Source organism: Aptenodytes patagonicus, chromosome 7 (genome assembly GCF_965638725.1).
Source record: "Aptenodytes patagonicus chromosome 7, bAptPat1.pri.cur, whole genome shotgun sequence".
Lineage (NCBI taxonomy): Eukaryota > Metazoa > Chordata > Aves > Sphenisciformes > Spheniscidae > Aptenodytes > Aptenodytes patagonicus.
Genome location: NC_134955.1, coordinates 47601006 through 47619784, shown reverse-complemented (window position 1 = coordinate 47619784; position 18779 = coordinate 47601006). Strand labels below are relative to the sequence as shown.

At 47.0% G+C, this 18779-nt stretch overlaps 1 protein-coding gene across 2 annotated transcripts; it reads left to right on the top strand.

Moving 5' to 3' along the window:
* Nucleotides 1–1671: 1671 nt before the first annotated feature.
* Nucleotides 1672–18645, top strand: ANGEL1 (angel homolog 1). 2 transcript variants are annotated; one of them, XM_076345164.1, is made up of 10 exons: nt 1672–1732; nt 3707–4306; nt 4838–5064; nt 5675–5744; nt 6166–6599; nt 8645–8771; nt 9660–9770; nt 10549–10618; nt 11056–11219; nt 12066–18645. In XM_076345164.1, the coding sequence occupies exons 2-10, from the start codon at nt 3940–3942 to the stop codon at nt 12233–12235; spliced, it is 1740 nt and encodes a 579-aa protein (XP_076201279.1). In that variant the 5' UTR covers nt 1672–1732; nt 3707–3939; the 3' UTR covers nt 12236–18645. The 2 variants fall into 2 exon arrangements, with proteins under 2 accessions (XP_076201279.1, XP_076201278.1); XM_076345163.1 differs by lacking the exon at nt 1672–1732 and adding an exon at nt 1866–1929.
* Nucleotides 18646–18779: the final 134 nt, after the last annotated feature.

The following is an 18779-nucleotide window of genomic DNA, read 5'->3' as shown; positions in this document are numbered from 1 at the left end:
GTGAACATAATCTCTCGTACAGATTTCGAAGTTTATGTAGTCTACACAGTGTAATATGGGCTATACAGAGAGGAAGAAAAAGTCCATTTCCCCAAAGATAGGGTAGGTTCTACATAAACCTCTCAAGTAGTCCAGTCATTAGAGGCCATGGTAGGGTTATATTTGGATATAGAACAAAATGCCGCAAAAGCCAGTGGAAGGTTTGACTCTGAAGCAGATGACCATTGTCAGCTTTGATTTTATTGCCGAAGTTTGTAAATATTTTTTCTAGTGTAGGCAAAACAACTGTGGCTGTCTGGATACATGCTTGTTTGTGGCACCGGCTAACATTCTTCTCCGATTTCAGTCTGATTATCCTGATGTGGGTTGGGTCTGAAGATACTTTCTTAGATCTTTCCTTTCAAAGAACAGCCTTGTTTTAAATGCCCCAGTCATCAGCCCTTAATGTTGCAGGTCCTTCCTCTGGAGAACACCCTCCATTTTCTGACTAGAAACCAATGCTGGTTCCAGAGGTTTGCTTACTGCAGCAGGAGATGGGAGACCGCAGTCCAGTTCTGTGCTTTGCCAGAGACATCTGTGGGATTTGAGATAAGTGACTGCATCTGTGCTCCATGGTGTTTTATAACTGGAGATTTGAAAAAGAGGCTGGTGGGATTATTATTTATATACATTACAACATCAGCTCGGATCCTAGCTGTGGACACCCATTGTGCTAATCACCATATACAAATAGGGTAAGAGGCAGGTTGTCCCTCAAAAAGTGTTTCGTCCAAGTATAACCCATGAGGCAGCAGCTGGTCACCATCAAGGGAGCAGTTTGGCAGCACTCGTCAGCGCAAAAGGCAGGGATGACATGGGTCCTGACTTCATTGCAAGTGCCCATCTTAGACAGAGTTTGGAAGAAGGCTGCTGACATCACACATTAGAAGTGTGTATTTGGTGTAAAAACCCATAGCGGTGCTCAGTTTGATCTGTTTGCCTTTAGATGTTGTACACATTTGAATGTGGAACGAAGCAAAACATTAAAAACCAGGTCCTCTCTTTTCATATGAAACTGTCTGGTTTCAACATGTGACGGGTCTCAACTTGCAAAGGCCACAGTGTGCTCGCAGCCAGGCAAAAGGGAGTGATTTTGCAGAGCTGTAGTGACCTGTGAGCAGCACACCCAGGGAGGGCATGCTCCTGCACTGGTATTTCACCCACCCCCAATGGCATTTGTCCACATAGAGGTTGCGCTCTGCAAAACCTTGACTATCATCGTGTTTGCAAAGCCTGCGTAATTATTAACTCATCTGGAGCAAATGGGACTTTATTTGCTCGGTGGCTTTCCAGGGGAAAAAAGTTCCTGGAAATCTTCCTTTCTGTTTGGATTTCTGGAGAACGGGGATGAAAACTTCATTTGAAAACACAAATTTCAGGGTGGCGGGGCCAGAAAGCTGCCGTCACCCTGCTTAGGGTCACAACTCCTGATCCCCCAGGCACAGCAGTGCTGCCGGCCCCCGCCGCAGTGACTGGCCCCGGTGGGGCCGGGCCTGGGCCTCGGCTGCGCTCCTGCCCCACAGCGGGGCGGGCACGGCCCCACCCCGGCCGGGGCCGCCCCGCTGGGGCCGTCCCACCCGCCGGCCGCGGCCTCCCGGGGGCGGGCGGCTCCGGAGCAGTGCAGGAGGGCCGGGCCCGAGCCGGCCTCCAGCCCCTGCGGCGCGGCGGCCCAGCGCGGTGCCGGCTCGGCGCGGTGAGTGCCTGCGCGGCGCTGGGACTCAGGCCGAGGCCGCGCCGTAAGGGCGTTGCTGAGGCGGGGCCGGCGCGTCGCGTCGCTTCGCTGGGGCCGGGCTGGGGGCGGTAGAGGCCGGGCCGCGCCGGGCGATATGATCGGCACCGTGCTCTGCTACGTGCTGCTGCCAGCGGCGCGGCTCCTCCGGGCCCTCCGAGGTAACCCGGCCCCGGGCGGGCGGCGGCGGCGGGGGCCGGGAGAGCCGGCGGCGGGGGCCCGGAGGGGCAGGGTGCGGCTGCCCCTAGCCTCCCCCCGCCCCGGCCTGAGGGGGGGTGCGGCCGGAGGGGCCTCGGCGGCTGGGAGCCAGGGTCGTCCCGGCTGCCCGGTAGCTCCCCGCGTCCCTCGCCCTGAGCAGCAGGAGAGGCGGCGGGAGGTGCCCCCCCCAGGTGGGGGCCTGGGGGCTGCTGCCCGAGGTGGCGTGGGCACTTGTGCCGGGCCGGGGCGGCTCACCCCCGGGGCAGCGCGGGGCGCTGGGTTTTTGGAGGAAACAGTTGCCGACTGTTGTGCTGTAGTGGCAGATTACAATCTGTGTGGAGGCCCGAGCCTCCTGCCCCGGACCTGCGCTGCAGGTTTGGGAAGATCTTTGGAGATGGGCTGCTCTGAGGTCTGTGACTCCCCAAGGACCTGCAGGTGACTCATAGATGGACTCTTGCTTTGTGTGCATCAATATTTCACTAGTGTTTCCTAGATCCTGCTGCTACTTCACAGTCCCTGGTGACTGCGCTCATGTAAAGCCACCCTGCTGCCTGAACCTGTCCCCAGGCCTGTAGCTGGCACGCTGTGGTCATAGTGAGCAGCTAGCTGACTCCTCTCAAATTCAGCTCCTATCCTGTAGTAACAGGCTCTTGTAACAGCTGTGCCTGGCTAGTGATGTGTGAAAATATTACCTTGGGGCATTGGTGTTTCTGACGATCATGAACTTAATTACAAAACTACAGAGAGGAGTGTGGTTCTTAAAGCTCCATTTCTGACACATACAGACAGCTTGGACATGAAAGATACAGTAAAAGCATACATGGATGTTGCTGACTCCTGTATGTTACTGCTCTGGCTGACTGACTGTCACAGGGATACAGTAGAGAAAAAGTGATTTATAGACAACAGAAATTGCTAGTCAACAGTAGGGACTAGGGTCTGTGCAGAATTCATAGCAAAACGTAAATGCTGTCATCTTATATAGATACAAGTGAAAAGAGTCCTTGTCTTTTTCTACTTTACCCCACCAATATTAGTATATTCAAGTGTTACATTAACAGCAGGGTTTTTTAAATTTTTTACCACAGATGTCAGTCATCAGGTGATCTGTAATTCTTTCCAGGGCTAATTCAGTGCATGTATTCTCTCTAATAAGGCTTTTAACTGCACATGTTGGTCCCTCTGTGTCTTTATTTTTCAGCTCTTAATAACAGAACAGTTTTTCTTCTGCAACACATTCTTGTGATATGTTTGATCCTCTTAGCTGAGCACTACTTTCTTACTCAATCACTGGAAAGAAACTTGCTCCAAGTGGTCATCTACAAGAGCTTGGCTTCTTAGCCCATGCACCCCATCAGCTAACTTCTACAGACTGTGCCTTTACATGTGTTGCTGAGAGCTGATAGTTTCCACAAGGCCTTTTAGCTTGGCTGACTGGCTGTGGTGCTGCATAAGTTAGAACTGCATTCCCTAGAGTTGATAAAGCCATTGCCATCCTGTACAGTTTCAGTGACTTTGACTAACATAACTAAAATTGGACTACGGCCTAGCGTTCAGGAAGAGGCAGGGTAAGTTATTCAGACTGTAACTGTTCTTCTTCAGACAAGTAATTTGTTTGGGTTGCTATACTGAATGGTTGTGTTGCACAGAGTTACAGCAAATGCATAGGAAAAAGAAAAGAGTGAGTGAGAAAGGATTTCCATCTGTCTTATGTGGGTTTTGTTTGTTTTTAAATGGCAGATGCTTTCTTTACCTGTCGAAAGAATGTGCTTCTGGCGAAGAGCACGTCCACCCAGATAGAAGGCGTCTTTGCTGCGACCAGAGGAAGGTCGGCCCCAGAAGAGCAAGAAGCCCTTCTCCAGCAGTGGCTGGAGGACGGAGCAGGGAATTTGCCAGCCAGTGAGAGTGTCCCAGCAGTGGGGAAAGTATCAGTTACGCTCACTAGCGACTGGTTAGAAGGTTCAGAGCTATTGATGACTAGCCTCAGTGACCTGAATTCGGCTCCAGGAGTCACCCGGTGTGCTGGTCAGCAGCTCACAGAGCTACATGCCTTGGCTTCTTCAGAACTGCAAGATCATGCAGTGACTGAACAGGCAAAATTACCAGCAGAGGAGACAGTGGCTGCAGCAGGCAGTGCCCTCTGGGCAGCTGTGGTGCCACAGACGGATCACCAGACAGCTGGCTGTGCCACTATTGATGTAGAAGTGCAGAATGAAGACCCAGCTGTGCTGGCCTGGAGTTTAGCTCGTGATGCAGAGACAGTGCCAACAGAGCCCCCAGCCTGGCCCATTCAGGATACAGTACAATTTTGTCCTTTCCCGGCAGAGGTACCCTACCATGGTCAGTAGTAACAGCTCTGAATCTAATGTTCGGTTTGAGATTTACATTTGTAGTGAATGTGGTCAGGTTATTGTGTCTGGGCTTGCTGTCACTAAGACATTGATTGTATTTGTCCATGCAGAATTGACAGGATCTGCTAGTGTAAACTATAAAGTGAGTTTTTGCTGAGGGAGGGCTGGTCACAGCTAGTAGTCTCTGTGCTATTAGACCGTGTGGTCTGAACATCAATATATGTTCATTTCCCAGGAACTGTTCCCAAGTGCTGGCTTTATAATATAAAAAGCACCCAAAAGCTGGTCGAGTGTTTCACTGTGCTTGACTCTGGTCTTCTGTTATGCCATCCCCATTGACAACTATCCAAAGGCATCCAAAAAGAGCACCTGAAAACCAGAGTGGGTGAGGGTTTGCTCAGAGGCTAGAACACCCTAGCGTAGAGAATGAGAGTGGCTATTTTCTGGGTCCCAGGGGAACAAAAGTATCAGCAGGGTACCCAGCATGGCTGTAACTTGGCTTTTTTTCTCTTGCATATAGAGATTTTATGGAGAGACTGGGAGGATCTTTCTGTCCAGCCCTGTGTGCTAGAGCAGGTCTCAAAAAACACTCCTCTCTTTGAATTTCGAGTCATGTCTTACAACATCCTTGCCCAGGACCTGGTGGAGCAGGGCCTTGATCTCTATCTACACTGTCATCCAGACATCCTGAACTGGAACTACCGCCTTCCAAACCTTTTGCAGGAGATCCAGCACTGGGATCCTGATGTGAGTATGACTGAGGCCTTCCCTCATCAGCGTCACTGGAATTTGAATTCCTGTTTGATCTAACAGCATTTAAAAAAAAAAAAAAAAAGATGGGGGGAAGTCCTAAGAAGATACTACCTGCTTGGTAACTGAACACTGATTCCTCTGAGAGTGTTTGAGGCCTTGTGCATATGGGGTTTTTTGTGTCTATCTTGCTTTGATTGTGTTACTGTAGAAACTAGTCATACTTTGATAGCAGGGCGGCTTAACTTCTTTAAAGAGCAGAAGTAGAGGAAGAAGAGATAATGTGTGTTTGGGGAGGAAAGGACCAGGTTTATAAGGCAGCACAGGAGGGGAAGCCTGCATAGGAGAGGACTTCATGACTTTCTCTATTCCTTGAGTCCTCTTTGTGTGATGAAGGATCTTCTGCCTCATCACTGGAAAACTGAATGATAAGCTAATGTGACCTAGAAAATTATTCTCTATCTAGAAAGTACAGGCCAGAGTTGCAGTGATGACCCTTCTGGTTGCAGGGTTAGTAGTGAGTGCACTTTTCCACTTTCTCCCTTCCCCCAAACAAGGTAACTAGCAAATACTGGTGGAGTGAGCAAGGTCTCTGCTTTCCTTCCAGGTTCTGTGTCTCCAGGAGGTGCAAGAGAACCATTACTGGGAGCAGCTGGAACCAACATTCAAGGAGATGGGTATGTCCTGCTTTTATGTGTCTGTACCTCCAGCTCATGGGACTGGCCAAGCAGTGCTTCCTGCTTAACTTCTTCAAAGCACTCGGTCTTGAGAGAGCTCTTCCTGTTTGTCGGGTGGCTGCTGGCCCTACTTCTGAACTGTCTGTCTAGACCTTTACCCTTTCTTTTGTAACTGATCTTTCTCAGAGTTGACATATCAGAGTAACAAAACTGAGAGGGTCCTAGAAGGACAAGGAGAGAGAAAATACCCTCAATGATAAATGATAAACTGTGATTATTGGAACAAAATTGGGTATAATGCCGTACCCAAATGTAGTAGGAACCCCTTCTGCTACACAGACTTGCTGAACTCCCCAGCTGATGGGCGTAGACTGAGGTAGTGACTGGATAAACCTTTTAATAGGTGATGGTTTATTTTCAGGCTTTGCATGCTTCTATAAACGGAGAACTGGGACGAAGACAGATGGCTGTGCAGTGTGCTATAAGCACAGCAGGTTCCAGCTGATCAGTCTCAGCCCCATAGAATACTTCCGGCCTGGCCTGGACGTTCTCAATCGGGATAACGTGGGCTTGGTGCTGCTGCTACAGCCTCTGCTCCCGGAGGGCCTAGATCTGAAGGCAGTCAGTCCTTTGTGTGTGGCCAACACTCATGTGTTGTTCAATCCCCGGCGGGGAGATATCAAACTGGCCCAGATGGCCTTGCTCCTAGCAGAGATCGACAAGATTGCAAAAACTGCTGAAGGCAGCTACTATCCTGTCATCTTGTGTGGAGACCTGAACTCTGTACCTGATTCTCCACTCTACAAATTCATCCGGAATGGTGAACTTTCCTACCATGGGATGCCAGCCTGGAAGGTAGGTGCCAGCCAGAACTGGGATTGGGTAGCTCTTTATTGCATGCTGCTGGAGAAATGCATGGCTGCATTCTTTCTCTCATGAGAAAATAGTCCGAATATTGAGTTCAGTTATTCAGCAATCTTTCCTAATGCCTCCAGCACTGCTGGGGAAAGAAGCGGACAAATGTGTGCGTGTTGTTTCCACCACTGCTCTTTTGGTTTCTCTTGAGGCAGACCAGTGATAATAGACCACTTAATTTCAGGTCCTGGTTCTCCCTTGCTATGGGATTTTTGTGCTTGGGTGACTGGAAGTGTAGGGGAGTACAACTCCACCAAGACTTACTGAAATTTTATGTGTATGTTTGATGTGAAAACAGTTTGAAATGGACACCTATGCTGGAGTCTCTTGTGGTTACCTCTTACTGTGTATCCATGATCAGGCCTACAGGCCTGTCAGTCTGGGGGGAAGGTTATGGAGCAGATCATCTTGAGTGCCATCACACAGCACATACAGGACAACCAGGTGATCAGGCCCAGTCAGCATGGGTTTACAAAAGGCAGGTCCTGCTTGACTAACCTGATCTCCTATGACAAGGTGACCCGCTTAGTGGATGAGGGAAAAGCGGTGGATGTTGTCTACCTAGACTTTAGTAAAGCCTTTGACACCGTTTCCCACAGCGTTCTCCTGGAGAAACTGCCTGCTCATGGCCTGGATGGGCGTACTCTTTGCTGGGTAAAAAACTGGCTGGATGGCTGGGCCAAAGAGTTGTGGTGAATGGAGTTACATCCAGTTGGCAGCCGGTCACAAGCGGTGTTCCCCAGGGCTCAGTTTTGGGGCCGGTCTTGTTCAATATCTTTATCGATGATCTGGATGAGGGGATCGAGTGCTCCCTCAGTAAGTTTGCAGATGACACCAGGTTGGGCGGGAGTGTTGATCTGCTTGAGGGTAGGAAGGCTTTACAGAGGGATCTGGACAGGCTGGATCGATGGGCCCAGGCCAATTGTATGAGGTTCAACAAGGCCAAGTGCCGGGTCCTGCACTTCGGCCACAACAACCCCATGCAGCGCTACAGGCTTGGGGAAGAGTGGCTGGAAAGCTGCCCGGTGGAAAAGGACCTGGGGGTGCTGGTTGACAGCCGGCTGAACATGAGCTGGCAGTGTGCCCAGGCGGCCAAGAAGGCCAATAGCATCCTGGCCTGTATCAGAAACAGTGTGGCCAGCAGGAGTAGGGAGGTGATTGTCCCCCTGTACTCGGCACTGGTGAGGCCGCACCTTGAATACTGTGTTCAGTTTTGGGCCCCTCACTACAAGAAGGACATTGAGGTGCTGGAGCGTGTCCAGAGAAGGGCAACAAGGCTGGTGAGGGGTCTGGAGAGCAAGTCTTCTGAGGAGCGGCTGAGGGAACTGGGGTTGTTTAGCCTGGAGAAAAGGAGGCTGAGGGGAGACCTCATCGCTCTCTACAACTACCTGAAAGGAGGTTGTAGCGAGGTGGGTGTCGGTCTCTTCTCCCCAGTAACAAGCAATAGGACAAGAGGAAACGGCCTCAAGTTGTGCCAGGGGAGGTTTAGATTGGATATTAGGAAAAATTTCTTCACCGAAAGGGTTGTCAAGCATTGGAACAGGCTGCCCAGGGAAGTGGTTGAGTCCCCATCCCTGGAGGTATTTAAAAGACGTGTAGATGTGGTGCTTCGGGACATGGTTTAGTGGTGGTCTTGGCAGTGCTAGGTTAACGGTTGGACTCAATGATCTTGAAGGTCTATTCCAACTTAAATGATTCTATGATTCTGTGAAATACATCATTGGCTTTCAAGCTAAATCATCAGTTCAATAATAGATGCCTGCAAAGTATCTTGTCAGGTGACTTTTAGCTAATTGTATCCGTCCCCCACAGCTGAAGGTTTGTTATAGCTGCACCATATTCTGAATAGCTTAGTTCATGCCTTTCTATGAGGGCATTCTCCTGTCTTGCTCTTGGCAAGTGTATATATGTACGTTGTCTATAGCTTGCAAAAGTTCTGCTCTGTGTTGCTGATGTTTCCTGTCCTGCTTCTGGCCTCCTTGCAGGTGTCTGGTCAGGAAGACTTTTCCCAACAGTTGTATTCACGGAAACTGCTGGCCCCACTGTGGCCGAGCTCACTGGGTATAACGGACAACTGCCAATATGTTACCCTGTGCCAGCCAAAGAAACTAGGTGAGCTCCAGTGTGCGCTGAGAACATGAGTTTGCTGAGGATGGACAGTTTGTGGGCCTTGCTGTCTCTCTGAGTAGCTTGGGCATGTGTTGCATGAGGCACTCGGCAAAGATTCTCTTCTTCTATCCATTTCCTTGGTATATGAATTAAATTTAATTTTTCTGGAGTCTATTGCTGTAGCCCAATTTCTGCCATTTTCTTTCTCTAGTCAGGAGCTGAATGTTCCCCTACCAGTAACCATTGCTCTACATATCTCTTTCATATTCCCAGACTTATGCTTTTGTGCAGTTGTAAACAATGTTCAGCAGCCACAGCTTTCAGCTGCAGGTGTTTGTGGGAGTGGTTTTCAGCAGTATTTGCACACCACTATTAGGAAATCATTCCTAAGAGCCCAGTTACAATCATGACTCTTCTCTACTGTCCTCAGAGAGGATAAAAAAAAAGGAGCCCACACTAAATAGCTTTTGTTGGAATCTTGAATGTAGAACTTGTATTCAACCTGATCTCCAGAGTATTTTTTTCTTTTTCGGCAGACATTTCCTTGAGTTGCACACTAACTGATCTGCTTAAAAGTCCCTTGAACTTGTGGTGTCTCAGAGGGGACGTTCTTAATTTGTTTCATCAAGGTGCTGATGATGACTGTTGCGTTAGATAAAAGGATAGCAATAACTGTGCTCTGTTCTTCTACATTTACACATCTGTTCTGTTCTACATTTAGATTATTAAGTAATTCCCATTCTCATGGTATCAGAGCACTTGGGCACAAAAAACTCTCTCAAACTAAAGAGGTCTAAGAGGTCTAAAGGTCTAAAGAGTATGCAGATGTTCCGTGTAGATGTGACTTTGCTGCAGTTATTTTCTTCTTTTAACTAGTATTTTTCTCTGCAGGCAGACGTAAGTACAGCCGGGACTTCCTGCTCCAGTTTCATTTTTGTGATGTTGCCTGTGAACGACCACCACAGCTGGTCTTCTTGGAAGGTGTGACAGATGCTAAACCAGGTATTAATAGGAGCTTTTTCAGCTTGTGACTCTCCTAGCTCGATTTTGATGAAAAATGAGGTGGAGGTAATGCCTGGTGAGAAAAGGGAAAGGCAGAAGGGTGCCTTCTGTGGCTGTGTGATTACTAATGGATTCCATGAGAGGGTCAGAGGAGTACAGTCTTACCACCCTCATACACGCTGTCTGTGTTCCTTGAGATGCACTGAGATTCAGCCTCTTTTGGAGGCTGTTTCTTATAAAGTGAAAATTTTTTTTTTCTTTTTTTCTGCTTCAAGATTTTTCTTGGGGAAGAACAAACCTGAAGACTGTAATGTCACAATGGCCACAACATAGATGTCTCTGGATGCTGGTACCCAGTAGACAGTGCCTCACCTCTGGGCCTTGTGGCATGGCTGGTTCTGCTCTCGCCTTTTCTGTTCTGCCTTTCTCGACACCCTTTGAGTAAGCTGTAGGCTAAGGCAAATGAACTTTCTTTTGAGAGCAAAGGTTGAAGTACCCTGAGCTTTGATAATATTAAATGCTTTAAGGACATGTCCTTAGCAGGACAGAATATGACTTCTCAGTTGTTTGCACTGATCTGCTCTCAGGATGTTCCTGCTAGTCTTAGAGCTGGGGTTTCCTTTGAATATTTTTCTTTAAGGTGCCTGTGACTGGAAGCTATCTGCTCTTCTTGGGCAAAAGATTTGTTTGGTCTCAGGAGAAGCTTCTGAGATTTGGGATGAGCAGCCTCTTCCAGGATCTATGTAGGTCTGGCTGGAATCTCTTTGCTCCTTTGCAGACCGCCCTGCACACTGGCCCAAGCCTGCTGCCATGGTGAAACACCCTGATCCCCAGCCATTCATCCCAAGGTAATTTAGTGCACCTTCAATGGCCCTGCTCTTCAAGCCCAGTCTCGTTTTCCTGAGCACTGAAAATCTGGCTGAAGTAAAGACTGAAATAAATGTGAAGGTGAAAGAGAGTAAGGAGGGCTATCTGGAAGAGCCAGATCCACCCAGGGTTGTCCCAGCAGCTGGGCACTGTTCTGTCAGCATTGTGTTGGTGAGGTCAAGAATGAAGGGCATAGACAGGACTGGGTATTGGAGACAAAGGCAGTTCATAGTTTGCTTTGTCTTTGGTGTAAGTGGAGTGAATAATTCTGAAAGACTGTCTTTTATGCGTTCACAAAGTAGAAATAGTTTGGATGGTTGCATCAGCAAGGTAACATCCAACTTCAGCTGTGACTGCAGTACTGAACACTGCATCATTCTCTTTCCTTCCTTGGTAAACTGTGGCTGTTCATGTGCAGGTCTTCAGGCGTTATCCAGCACGGCCTCAACTTGACCTCTGTCTACAGCCACTTCCTGCCACAGAGGGGACGCCCGGAGGTCACAACGATGCCCTTGGGGCTTGGAGCCACCGTTGATTATATCTTCTACTCGGCAGAGCCTGTGGAGAATAGGAACAGGGGGGGTGAGTGTGGCAGTGCGGGGCTTATCCCTGTGACCTTGGGAGAGGGCTGCGAGGCATGCCAGAATGCAGCTCGGCATTGGGCAGTGCATTTCATTAGGCTGGGGTGGATCTACAGTGTGTGACTTTGACTGAAATGGTGCACAAAGTGGAAGCAACATTTGCTCAGGTATCATGAGAAGACACTGTTTATCTTTGCTGTGGAAAAACTGAAGCTGCTTAGCTTAGGTTCATGTAGACTTTTGAGGAAGCTAGAACAGAATGGATTCTGTTCTTTTGTATAAGTATCTTACTTGTGCTCCTGATAACAGGCAGTGCTGGGTCCTAAGTTCAAAGCTTGGACTTCTGGTCTTCCTGAGACCACACACTGGCCTTAGAAAGTGGTGACTGGATACCTTACAACGGCACCACCTCTCTGCTACCTGAAACAGGAGTTATGCTGATGAAAGACTGCATGTAAATGCATCCAGGAACTGTCTCTCAGCTGGTTTGGATCATGTCAGAATCAACTTTGGGGAGGAGGTTAGGAATGAAGAGATGAATTCCTCCTGAGGGGAGAATCTGAAGCTATTGCTAGGACTTAGTACCATGAAAGGAACTTCCCATGTAAGCAGCTGCCTGGTGAATTTAGTATATACTTGATTCCTGTGCCTGCAAGTATATGAAGCCATTGAACAGCAGTATTATAGGCTGCTCACTGCTTTCACATCTAGGCTCAAAGGTGCATGCAGTGTTTGTGCAGGCTGTCTTCGTTCATCAGGGAAAGAATAGGAAAGCATCCTTCTGAGTGTTAGAGTTAATCTACAGCATCAGTCTCTGGCTGATGTTTCTTTACATTTTCTTTGTCAGGTCGCAGGCTGTACCAGGATGGAGCCCTGAAGCTGCTTGGCCGCCTTTCCCTTCTTTCTGAAGATGTCCTGTTGCTGGCAAATGGCTTACCAAATCCTTTTTGTTCATCTGATCATCTCTGCCTGCTGGCTAGCTTTGGCTTGGAGATCTCCAGCCTCAGAGAGCGTTAGTGTTGGTTCCCTTTTCCTAAAGAAAAGCTGTTCTGAATACAGCAGTTGAGGCTCTGAATTGCACAACCTGCTTGCAAGAAGACTCTTTTCCTTGTCATGCCCTAAAAATCCCTTTCTCCCCTCACAAAAAGCAGGGATGGGAGAGTTGGAGCACTTTTTGCATTGGTATTTTGTGGACCTCTGCAAAGCTGAGCTGTGTTCCCAGTGGGCTTCCAGTTGTATTCAGGCATTACCATCTCTTAAAGGGATCCTTGTTCCACTGCTTTGTTTAGCAGATGTTTTAGTGCTGTGGGAACCAACATAACTCCCATGTTCATTTGTCCCTGTGTGAGATCTTCAAGGAGCTGAGAAAGAGAGGGGCAACGCTGCCTACTTCTGGTTGGTTAATTGCTACCAAGGAGCAGGGGATGTATACACCAATATTCTTTCACACCAAAGCAATGGTTCTTTTAATTTCTCAGTGATAGTTTATGAAGTATGGTCCTTCCAGGACTAGTTGTCGTATTGGCTTTGAGAGAGTTGGCTCTGCTAACTGCTTGGAAATGGCTTTTACTTAATAATGTGTAAGGGCTGCCTTGCTGGCAGAAGGGTTTGTGTAGTTGAACAGTTTCTACACGAAGCTGCCTGCTGTGACTAACAGACCAGGGAATGGGATTGCCAGGAATGCAGCCAGGGGTTCTACAGAGCTACCCACAGGAGCTCTAGAACTGCAGCAAAAGCCTAGAGGCCTTGGGGAAGGGTCCCTTCCTTTCTAGCAGTCTCAGAATGGTACCTAGTGTGGCACTTGTAGGAAAAATATTTATGATTGTCCCAGTGAATATCAGGTGGAAAAAATCATCCTGTAAGGCATGATAACCCCAGGAGTCTATAGCTCTGGGAGGTCCCAAAAGAGAGATGAAAATGGAAGGCATGTGAGAGGCTATCAGGTGGAAGAGCTGGTATTTGTCACTTGCCCTACTCTTTCTCTGTGCCCTCCCTATTCCATTCAGCCTGCCAGGGGTCAGATAGCCAACCTGTAGCATCCTCCTGCGCCAGACTGAAGTTCATGCTACTGCCTTCTTCTGGAGCCAGCCGTGTTTAGGTAGGTAGAACCTGTAGGACTGACTCCTGTCTCTTGACAGGCGTTGGGAGGGAGGGGAAGGCTGTGTAACTTGGAGCCAGATTGTCAATCGGTTGGATCCCAGTGTAGCTTTGGTGTCCTATCAGTGTACTTCTGTCAGCAGTGGCTTGGCCAGTACAAAAACAATAGAACTGTACTTGTTCCTAGGGCAGATTCCCCAGTTCAGCCTGACATTTGGTGCTCAGTTTTTCTGTGAGAGATGAGAGCAATATTGGCAGAAACATTATCAATCTTCTGTTCACAAATGAGGCAGGGAAATCTGGTCCCACCTCAGGTTTTTGTGGGAAGGTACGAGGAGACTTGAAATACTGTTCTCTCTTCCTGGGTTATATTGGGGGATTTTCATATTTTAAATGTTACTTTCTTTATTGAAAAATAAATTTTTTCTAATCTAAGAAAAAAACCACAAAGTAACTGCAGCACCTTGTGCTCCTGGCAGCTGAACTCTCTGAGGACTTGCTCAACAAGGCTTTGCTGGCTGGGATGTGAAAGAGGAGAGGACAAATTAGCTACACAACATAGTAGTAAGGAGGGTTGAAGAGACAGAAGTAGGCCTTGCTGTTGTCTCCCAGCACATCCTCAAATCCCAGAGGTGGTTTATTTGGCATCGGGCTTGTCTTGCAAAATGGTTTGCATTCAGGAACCCTTCCCTTCCTCCCAAAGAAAGCAAGTACTGCTGATCTTCTACAGCTCACTTCTGTAAACTGTACAGAAACAAGGGGTGTGTGTGGGGATTGTGTTCTGTGCCCATATGATTGTGTAAGGACTGCATATTCCCTTCTTGCCCCTGCCAGATGGTGTGGTATTTGCCTGGTGATGTGTGGATGGCTTTTGCTACCCCAGTTGGGATAACACGTAGGAGTCTGTATAAGTGAATGGCAATCTGGGGGTGAATAAGTTTGCAGCTTTGTTTGCCCTTAGTTTCACAGGTAATGGTTCTGGTGTGGCACTGGTGTTTGTACGTGGGGAGGGATGCAGAGCTGTGTATTTCTATGGCTCTGTTTATCTGACAGTTGCACTAATTTCTGTAAGTACTCTTATTCTGATTTTGTAATTGATTGTATGTGTAAAGGGAGGGGAGGAAAGGAAAATCGGTGAACTGAGAGCTTTATTTTCTGCCAGGCTTGAGAAGAGGTTGCCAGAAAGCAGCCTTGTTGCAGATAACTCCCACCAGCTGGTAACATTGTAATAGGAAACTTGGAAGACACTAAAGGTTTAAAAACAACCAACCAAAAGCAAAACAAAAAACATTGTGACACATAGTGTTGGCACTTACAACTTTGGCTGTCTGCTTCAGTTATAATTGCTGCCTAGGTCTGGTGGTCAATTGATGAGGGGGGGTGTGTTTGTGTGAAACCAGCCCTCCTGCCCCACCTATTGAGACCCAGAAGGTGGGCACAGTATGCCATCAGATGAACTGATTGCCCCTGCGCTGGCTGAAGCACCCTGCCAATCCTGTGATGTAACTGAGGCATAGGAGCTGTGCTTCAAAATCACAAGTGCTTCTTCCATTTTACTTAAACCAAAGACACTGCTGTTCTTTTGGGTAACTTGCATGAAGGCATCTCTCAGGGAGGTTTTAAGGTTCCAGCTGTATTTTGTTGGAAAACCTAATGTTCCACAGGTCAAGCTAATGCTTTCTCTTTTGATACATGAAATAGTATGGTGTGAACTTGGAATGGTTAAGTTGTTGAACACTGGATATGGAGTCACATGCTGAGAAACCCCAGAACAATGCCTGCAAGTCCTCTGATTCTGAAGGTTAGAAAGCTCCCAGAGGGACCTGCAGCTCCCAAAGCCCTGGCTTACACGTGCTTCCTTGGGCATTCATAGGTGAAACTATTGCAGAAATGCAGGACCATTGCTAATGACTGCATACAGACAAACAAAGGCAGAGTTGAAGAGTTGATCGCTGTGGTTGTTTTGGCCACTGTCCCTGAAGCTCTGGTATAGACCCCTACAGAGTTGGTCTGTTTCAGGAAAGAAAAAAACTGTTCCAGAGCAATTTGAAGTTAACATCAAACGGATCTGGAGACCTGTGGATGCTTCCAGCTGTGGGAGACTATAGGAGAAGTTTGGAGGTGGGGTGGATGGAAAGAGTCCCTACCTCTAAAATAGCAACTAGTATATACTTATAGGGAGAAAATAATGTGTTCTGTGCTGCTTTAAGAATAGCACACAGTGATATAATAAGAGGCTGTGGTAATGAGCAACTCATGGTGGGATGCAGAACTAAGGTTCTGGATGTAGCTCTTAACACTGTTTCCTGACCTAAAGGCATGACTAGTTGTCATTAGCACAGCTTTCTGATGAATTACAGAGGGGTCTGTAAATGGTTATGAAAGTGGAACAGCAGGAATATCTGCTATACGCAGAAAGGGAAGGTATCATAGAGGTAGGATCATCTACATCATCTTAGTAGTGATGTAGAGCTCGGGGAGACTGATACTTAGGGGAAGGATGCCAGAGACCACTGGCAGTGTGTATACATACCCTGTTATCAGTCTCCTAAGCTGCAGGAGCATGCAGCTGTAGAGGCAAACACAGATTTGACAAAGTATCTTTGCTAGACAACAGCTGCTAGGCTGTATTTAGTTATGCTATTTAGATAGAAGTTGGACTTCCTTCACTTTCTCAGAGTTTTAAGTTCATCACTTCAGGAGGATGCCCTTTATAATCAGTTTTCCCAATTACATGGGATGGGAGGAGTGCTAAACAATATAACTACTCTAGTTTCTTTCCTTTTCTTAATAAATGAAACTTGGCTGCTGCTTGAGGTCGTCTTTCTCCATGCCTCTTCCTTATGAGGTGTCTCTCCAGCAGCTGTTTTCCCATGACTGCCATATCCAGTTATCTTTCTGAGTTACTGATGTTTATTTTTTTTCTGCAGCTGTATTTCTTCAGTTAAAAGCTACGGGTGGAATTCTTTAGGGCTAAGTCTTATTATAAACTCAACATATAAATAGTGTCAAGCCATAAGATAGTGGGTTCCCTCACCTCTGAAGAGTTAAGTGGGAGGGGTGGAAGCTCTGAAACCAACACTTAGATGGGAATAACTCTTGTTATATAAAACAAAAAAAAAGTTTAAGATTTATCATTAGTGCCCTGTATGCCACCTGCTTTGTGAAGCACAGAACTCTGAAATATACTTGACTTTAGTTCCTCTTCTCTGAGGAGTCTCTTAGAGGCTCTAAGAACAGTTCAGCACCTCAGAATCTCTTTTTAAGAGCGGATCAAGGTATGTGTCCTGCTCCTAATGATATTTGAGAGTGGTGTTGCCAGTCTGCAAAGCAGGGTGTTGCTACAGTGCAATTTCTCCTCCCATTGCCACCACCTCACTGATGAAGGTTTATTGGATGTACTGTTAGGAATTTGCAGACATATCCATGGTTCATCCAAATACATCTCATGCATGGTTCATCCTCATCTAAAGGAGCTGCATATAAGCCTTAGTGGGATACCATCTCCTTTCAGTAGGCTTCCTGTTGTGCAAGTTAATTGAATTGCTGGCTATGACCTGCTCCTTACCAGACTGTAGCTGCCTGGCCTGTAGTGCTTTCCATAGCCCCGTCACGCTGAGAAGCACAAGCTGCATGATTGCTGCCATTGAATGTACTGCATCGTGTTTCAAAGTATGATACTGAGTTTCTGTAGAGAACTCACCTGCTATAATGATAACCAAGGTGACTGATTTAACAGCTGGTATGCCTCAAGCTCCTTCCTTTTGTCAGCTGTACAAGTTTGGCTTCTCTTGTCAAGGCAAGTTATCCTCCAGCTTCCACTGAAAATGTCATTCTAGTCTTGAAGCTCTTTTCCCTTTTATTTTAAAATTTATTTATTTTATTTGAGATCTAGACTGCACATTCTTGTGCTCTAAGGGAATAGGAATGCTGTATAGTAGAGCTGAAAATTTTTTCCTAACTTTGGTTAGACAGACACAGCAGCTTTCAAGGTGCTGAGGTGGCAAATGGGAGAAGGACTAGACTAGACGCTGGCATGTACTACAACAAAAGATGCATTTGTTCCATCCAATCTTTCCTTTTATACACAAAAAAGACTTGACTTCAAGCCTTAGCAATGTTACTTAGGTTTTTAGTCTTTCTGGATGGAAAGCCTTCTACATCAGTCTTAAGTTTATTCAGTTATTGGCCACTTTCAGGAGCTGCTCCTGAACTGGGGGTAGATGAATGCAGTAGTTATTGTAAAGCTAATTCCTCTCCTCCCTTCCTCCCCCAGAGTAAGGTTGGAAATAGGATGGCAGTCACTCTTTGCCAAAATAAAAATAAAATCCAGGAAAGCCAGCTCAGCTGAGTAACTTAAGTCTGTAATGGTCTGCTATCCACAGCATGTCATACGCTTCTGCCTTCCATAATCCTGCAGTCTCTGCATGAATGGTGCTTTTAAGTCTCACCCTCTCATGAATGGATTTCTGTATGCTTTTAGGCATGTGAGAGCCTTAAGTTTTGCAGTCTTGGGCTTCTCAGCGTAGTAGCTGACTGGGTTTCTTTTTCTTAATATTTTTTTAAATTACTGCTTTGCTGAGTTGTATATCCTTTCCCCAATAAAGGTTTTTCACTAAGGTCCAAGTAGTGTAATCTCTAACTGACTTAAAAACCTAGAACTGCAGGAACTATCAGTAGCGGGGGGAAAGCCTAATCTAAGAGGGAGCAGAAAGTCTTCATTTAATCTCAGCTGTAGCCAAGTCACTGTTCTGCTGTTCTCACTCCATTGTCTAGCAATCATCCTGACCTGTACATCTATAGGGCGTTTAGGAGTTACCTGATTTTTAGCAAAATCTGTAAGAAAGACGTGGGGCAGAGGGTATTTTCAAGCAAGCATCTGAGGTAGAGGTTTATAGAAGTCACAGCATTTTAGTCTTTTTTTGTTAATATTATTAATCTTTAAGTATTTAATAGGGGAGCAAGAAGCCTTCAACTGCTGCTGAAGTCTGTTGTCAACTCCTGGGCTTGAGCATAGGCCATGCAGGCTTATGAAGTGGCTTTCTTATTTTGTGTCTTCATACCATCTACTAGGTGCTGTGCAATTACTTCCCCTCAGGGCAGAAGTTGTTCATATAATTAACTTAGCTAAGAGCGACTATTGCATGTGTCATTCCCTTTGGAGTAACAGGTTAGGGGATGTTTATTCCTTTCCTCTATGCGCTGTAGTCTTGCCTACATCCTGGCCCTGGTCCCAGCTACTCATTTCCCTAGAGAGAAGGGGTATGTTATGCCTGAAAGATGATAGCCTCAATAAAGTTGGATCCCCCTTGCTGGGGAAATGCACTGAATCTTGCAGCTGACTGTCCTTTATTAACCCGGCATTTGTCTTGAGAAGTCCTGGTGAGGTCATTAGTCTGGAAGGCCACTAAACTACAGACCTTAAGCAGAATTGCTTTTCAGGCCAGGGAGGGAGACTGGATCA